Source organism: Varroa jacobsoni, unplaced genomic scaffold (assembly GCF_002532875.2).
Source record: "Varroa jacobsoni isolate VJ856 unplaced genomic scaffold, vjacob_1.0 scaffold_74, whole genome shotgun sequence".
Lineage (NCBI taxonomy): Eukaryota > Metazoa > Arthropoda > Arachnida > Mesostigmata > Varroidae > Varroa > Varroa jacobsoni.
This window is the reverse complement of record NW_019212976.1, coordinates 239,258-246,262: the sequence shown is the minus strand read 5'-3', so window position 1 is coordinate 246,262 and position 7,005 is coordinate 239,258. Positions and strand designations below refer to the sequence as shown.

Below are 7,005 nucleotides of genomic sequence, written 5' to 3'. Positions count from 1 at the left end.
GGGCGTACAATTTAAATTGTTCGGACATATTTCTCAGGTTTCCCAGGGAAGTTTTGCACCGAACAACACTGAGACCGACGAAAAAAGAACTTGAGACAATAAATTTCTTACTACATGGATGTTCGGTAATGAGAACCAGAATGCAAGAACGAGTTGCGTGTGCCAATAGCCACTTAGTACTTTTATGGGTGACTACCACTACTCAAACGGCAGAGAACAAGATACAAGGAGATCGCTTAAATGCGCAGACCGGCTAGTGTTCTGACAAGCCATAGTGTAGCAAATAGTAGTAAATATATGTACTAAACTAATCCAAAATCTTCAAGTATATATACATATGTAATTTCCTATTCCTACAAGGTTTAAAGGGCCCAATGAAATACCCCTACAAGCATCACAACTTTAAACGCTGATTGCCGCTGTAACCACTGCATCAAAATTCGATTTCAACGATTAACGTAAACTGCGTTGAAAAGTAGACTTCTTTTTCGGTTCAATTGGGGAACCGTAGGATTCAGAAAAGTCGACTAAGAATTACTAATTAAACGAAGGTAAAGTTTACCGGCTTGGAAAAGGGCTATGGCATTGCTGCGGCCAAAGACGTTAACTTGGGCAGTTATTTTTGCCGCTTCAAAACCGCGATATGGATTTTCTGTAGAAAAAAGGTCACATAACGGGTATATGTGGATATATGGACTATAAAAGCGAAGCTCTATTAGAACCTATGGATTCCCGGAAAGAGAAACAGGAAGCCTTTTTTCTCCTTTTAGGCTACCAATAATAAAGCAATTAAAATAAGAGTATTCATTATGGGAAAACCAATCGGAATATAATTTCGTTCTGGACCTAAAGCTTAATGGCTTCTGAATGTCAGCTGACAAATTGGCAGTGATCAAAGAAGCAAGATACACCGGAAGTCTTCCGACCTTACGTAAATCTATGGAATTTAGAGTTATCTACTATCCATTTATGGCTATTCAGGCAGGGAGAAGATAATTCATTATACAATGTGGTAATCAAACTGAAAACCACAGTAGTCAACTTGAAGAAAGAAATATACATGTAAGTAATTCCTGGCTTAAGACTGCGACGATAGACAGCACCAACAACATATCTATATAAAAAGTAGCTAAATTGTGTCGATTCCTGTATTCTCTCTCTCTCTCTCTCTCTCTCTCTCTCTATATATATATATATATATATATATATATATATATAAATAGAGAGAGATCTATCTATCTATCACCACTGAATTGACTAGATATTAAGGGGAACAAAAGAGAGCAGCCATTTTATATGAAATAAATTGCGCTATTTGGGTTAGAAACCGTTTTTCAAAGGCAAGAGGGACTGTCTTTTACTACTGAACGGACATTAGGTTCTCATAATAGACAGACACTTGTTGACTATCCGTGTATTTAGAAAGTGCCAGTTGAAAAATCTATAGGGTGCGCTGATGATGTCCGGAGGATTTCGTCCTTCTCCTCTGTGTTTGTAAACAACCAGGGGCTAGCACTCTAAAAGGCGATAAAGACAGCAGAGGTGCGTTTTATTATAATGGAAAGCTACACGTCGAACTGCGTTTAATATTTTTGTTAAAACCTACTACTAAAATGCGGAACCGAATAAAGTGCCAAAAAATATTGCACTGGATATGATGACGCTTTTCGTCGCTGCAAGGAGCATTGCGGGCGGCGATTGATAGAAAAAAATTCAAATTGAAATTGAGTAACTCGCAGATGAAGTGAGGCTAGAAAAGATGGAGAAACAAAGCACTGCACTACGGAGCAGGGTGGATACCGCTAATCCAACCATTTCAGCATGAGCTAATGCTCGCCGATTCGGCTTATCGACTCGATCTGTAACAGGAGCCACATCTTTAGCCTTATAGAATACAGTTGACTCCACAATTAAGATTCATAACTATCGTTTACATAATAGTCAAACATCCTACTAAAATTAACTTCCAGTTGTGTTTTAGCGAATCCAAGATTGAGTGTGGAGTAACCACTTCAGTTACAATAAATGGTGCGGCTCGTTAGGCGACGCTGTCATTCGTCTTTTCTTTTTTTTTTTAAAAATGACGATGGAACGTGTAGCGATAGCTCTGTGTTACAAACAAGCTACATGTTGCAAGCCTTTTTGTGGACCGAAACGAGAGCGTTGGACTCGAACAATCATTGGCTTAAACGGGATGATCCAACTTGCCACATCATCTAAGAAACAGTCTGTTCGAATCCCTGTTTGTTCTTAGGCCAGTTGGGCGATTACATGGGGAAGTTGCCCCAATCAATTTCCCTAATCACTTAACATATTCCTATAGCGATTGGTGACATAGAAACTATTCCGGAATGTAATTCAAACACGGGCAAAAGGAAGCGCGTTAATATTCACTTTCCATGTGTGGTGAGAATTAAACCGCCAGGTCGGGTTTGACGATAAAGTGACAACACGCAAGGAGACGCACTTCAGTTTTTTTATTCCAAGGGTACTAAAATCCCGCGGACACTTCCACTACGCTCTAAACTTTTTTTAGCGACTGACAACCTATCCCCTATAAAAAAAAATAAGATGATCTTACCTAAACAGCATCGGACTGGACAATAAGAAGCCCGTACCTTATTATATTCCCCACTTCGACGCAGGCGGTTAAACATACGAACAATAAAGTACCGTAGGAGTTTATAGGGGTTTACCGTAGGAGAAATAAAACAGTACGTCGTTACGTCTGACGAACAGACGAAACTACTGCTAAAATCTAACAAAAAATAACTACTGCAATCGAGAACGTCTTTACCTAATGGAGAAGTAATGTGCATATAGCTTTGCCAACGCGCGTATCCCTAGCGCACATAAATGATCCCACTTTGATAGTTTTCTAACAAATGTCGCCTTATCAGCAACCTCGTTTATGATACAATGTATTTGGCATTTGATGACTATTATGTGTATGAACATAGTATTACATATACAACACAAACTAAGTTGAGTACAAAATTTCCACGTTGACCAAATATCACAACTTCAAATGGTTATCGGCAAATCGTACAGGTTTATGATAATAATTAGTAATTCATAATTCCGTCTCAAGTGCTGGCTTTTCGTTTTTGCTATTAATTTGTAATTATATATAATAACTATACAAATAACGTACGTTATTCCGTTACTGACTCGTACTGAATTGAGAACATACAAGAAAATTTCAATTTCACTAGCTGCAAGAAGATAAAGTGTGTTGGACTTCCACGATTTTTACAACACTTCTGGTTCGTGTTTCGAATACGCGCGTATAACTGTTCGCCATTAGATTATTCAGGTGTGTGAGGTAAAAAAATACTGTGATTTTATTATCATAACAAGTGAAACACAGACTTTAGAAGGGGCACATTTTCGTAACATGTCAGGTCATTGCATCACCATGTGTTTTATGCGAGCTGTTAAATTCCCGGTCTTATACCGTTATTTCGATCTACCTGCTATCAGTTCTTTTAAGAAAAATATGCAATTGGCAGAGCAGCGGCTGGAATCTGGTAGTCTTGGAAAGTCGTTGAGCGCTTTACCGATCATTACAGGTGTGTTTGCATAGAGACGGTCCATATATATATATATATGTGCTAGTAGTTATTTACTTTAGTCTTAGCATTGTGTATTCTTCGTTATGGAAAATAATTTGAAAAAGTCCTTCTGTGTCGTCGCTCGCTAGTCGGTCGCACACTTGCGGCTTAAACTTGTTCAGCGGATCGAGTTCGTCCCATATGTCGACGAGTGCACACCCTGTTCGCATCTTTCCATGGCACCACGCCCGACTCAATACAATATAGCAAACCTTTAATTTCTTGAGATGGTCGTACACTTCACGTAGCGTCTTGCGAGATAATAGCGTATAAATTCGTTCCGTCTTTGCTCGAAGCCTAGAATCTTCATAATGCGGGTGATTGACGATGGGGCGACCCGTAGACAACAAAATGTTTGCCATCAACGGCATTGGACCTGCAAAGCTATCTGTAGGTTCGGCATAATCGTCAATGAAAATAAGCAGCTCTTCAAGGTTTGGGTTAGAATATTCGCCCTTATGCGAGTGGATGCTTACCAGTCTGTTCCAGCCAGGCAAAACGATGATGCCCACAAGAGCTGCCACGACGACCGACCGAAGTGGGAATTTATTTGAAAGAAATCGAGGGGGTACTGCCAGTGATGCAAGTATACAAAGGTGAGGAGTCAAGAACATTTTGAGTCTCATAACCATGAAAGCCATTGCCAAGAATGCCAGACATTGGTAGAGGTTTAAAAGGAGTTCAGGTGGCAACTGCTGCCGTCGAAATACCTGAGTGCAAACTAAGGTTAGGGCTACTGCTAATGGCACAAGAAGGGTCGGCCAGAGAGATTTGAAATAATCGACCTTGAGAAAATCGAATTCCGGCGCACACGTGTATAGCATTGTGTGAAAGTCTCTGTAGTCGGTCAGTTTTGCCAGTAAAATATTCCAGATATGGCTATCGTCCGTCACCCGAAGCACGAACCAGAGGAAAAGTTTGATGCCGACAGCAGTTACCGCTAACAAAAGCAATTGAAGTAGTGTCTTTAGCACAGGCTTTTTAAACGTGTTCAGTAGACGAGCATTGACGACTATGATTGTAGCAGTCACAGTTGCCGTGTACATTGACGTAAGGAGCATATCATTCGTGAAGAGCATAATATAGGCTATGAACACCGAACAAAAATGCATGGCCGCGATATATTGCAGTTGACTCCAGTGAATTCGGCTGTGAATGCTGTACACGGCAAAAAGTGAGCAAATTTCCGTAAGTAAGGCGAACTGTGAGAACTGCCAGAACAATAGAGAACAGGTTGTTGTGACAACGTAAGCTACGCTTGGCAGCAACCCGACAGGAGCACGTAATAAACGCGTCGTTTGAAACATATGAAAGAGCAGAAATGGATATGCGAAACTTTCACGCAGTGGTGGAGTCCACTGAATACGGGTGGACTCGTTGTAATTGCAAAAGTACACAACTGAAGTGAGGATGGCACCCAGCACTGACCCACTTACCACATATGCCAAGCCGACGAGAGCGATGCCGGTTACTGCATTCCACGCATACACCGATACGACATAGTAAATAGCTAAATCACCAAGACCGGTGCAACTTTCCACCGCTGGGAGCTCTTTGCGATCGATCATCCAACAGTTTTTTGTTTGGACCCCAAGATATGCGGCGAGCTTGCTAAATATCCTATACCCAAGCCCGATAACGAGCTCAGGATACAGATTGAAACGTTTTAGTGTGTTGATATTTGACGGATATTCAGTCACGTTGTTAACCACAAGTTTTGCTATGCCCGTAGGCAAGTTTGGAGCATTTACAACTGTCTTGTAGTATGAATAGTAGAGACCCATTTCAGTACGGAACGTCATCTCCCTTTCCAAATTTGACAGATGGCTAAAATAACGATCGTTCTCAAACAGCGTGTAACCGTTGTAGGAGTTGAGAGCCCCACAGAGCAGTGCGAGGCAGGTAACAACCCTGTTCTTGTAGGAGGATTGTTCTGTCTTTTTCAAACCTTTTTCTATCCGATCGTGCGAATCTTCGAGCAGCTGCGAAGATGAGGCCGGTCTTCGTTTACTTTGGCCTCCTCCCCCTCCTGCCTGGGGCAAGCACTGCTTTGCTTTTCTAGGCTTAGCCATCTCTGAAATTCAAATTAAAGCCAACGAAAACCTGACTAATACGTGTTTTTCAATCAACGTTTCAATAAGGAAATTGTCTGCTATCACGCACAAATATTATTATTGTGAAACGTTAAAAACTAACAACCTAACACCAAGTGTCATGAGTCCTGGCCGGAATTTATTATTCCGTGTAATATATATCATCACTATAAAGTACCTGTATTTTTCAAAATAGATGTCTCTTTTTGTATCTGTGTTTTCGGATCGAATCTCTCTAGAGGCTAATAATATGTTGCAACAAAGCCCGATAGCATCAAACTATCTTTTTTTTATATTAGGTTTGCAATGTTGCATTTTAATAAACTCTACAAGCCGTAAGCCACCGATAATTTAAGAACGCACTTTTGTACAATTGTTCAATTTAATTAATTATCAGGTCGTTTGTACAATTGTTCAATTTAATTAATTTTCAGGTCGTTTGTACAATTGTTCAATTTAGTTAATTGTCAGGTCGTTCTTCTTATCACTCTCCCGCTTCCCCTGTGTTCAATCAAGGTCTCTGTCAATTTTCGTTAATTTAGATTTAATTTCAGTTGGGATTACCTGATCATGGATGAATACAAACATGTCGATTGCAATTTTAATATTATTTTTCGGATCTGAAAGCGCGGTATTTTTACGTTTGTTCTGAATACTTTAAGACGAAATAACTATTTCTCCTCATTTCAGAAAACTCACGGGAGGTTTGATTTTGTCTCGGTCTATTTTAGTTCAATGCCCCGTATATTATTGGACTATGAGTACCAAGTCCCGCTCGTGTAATTACAACAAAGCTCACGGCTGTCGTGTCTGCCATTGAATAATCGGTTATCAGGTGCCCGCCTCCGGCACTTTCTAGGAATGTATTTTACCAAAGCGAAAGTAACTGTACACACATTATGTTTATAAAACCTACCATGTTCAGAAGAAGCGTACCATGCGCAATGTTACCAGCACACCAGCATGAATGCAAACTATAAGAGGGCTTAATCATTTCAAGTTCGTTCATTCCGAAGAACGAAAAGTGAGGACACTGTCCTACCTGAGGCCGGCATCACCTGCGCGAAGTTTGATCACGTTAAAAGTGCATCAGCGTGCGCGCTTTCCTTGTTAAGCGTACCATGAGAATACCTCAGGAACGGCTACACGAACTGCAACTCAAAACTTTGCCAAGTTTCAGCCGCCTTGCCCCCGTGAGAGCGCAGTGGATAACGTAATTGCCTGGTAAACTTGAAAACACATTGTCGTAGTTTTATTTTTAGGCGATATGTATTTTGTTTTGATGAGAAAGACCGTTG

General features: G+C 40.5%; 1 protein-coding gene across 2 annotated transcripts in view; it reads right to left on the bottom strand.

Annotated features, from left to right (window-relative positions):
- Positions 1-7,005, bottom strand: part of LOC111262933 (cAMP-dependent protein kinase catalytic subunit) — an 11,149-nt gene extending 4,144 nt beyond the window's left edge. Inside the window, exons 1-2 of one of the 2 annotated variants that reach the window (XR_015312070.1) lie at positions 6,624-7,005; positions 5,563-5,688 (exon numbers count right to left, since the gene is read on the bottom strand). Coding sequence is in view for 1 of the 2 variants with exons in the window: in XM_086969344.1 (XP_086825470.1) it covers positions 5,563-5,688; positions 6,750-6,762 (139 nt within the window). In the remaining variant the exon portion in view is untranslated. The remainder of the gene's footprint in view (positions 1-5,562; positions 5,689-6,623) is intronic. The other variant, XM_086969344.1, reaches the window with a different exon arrangement.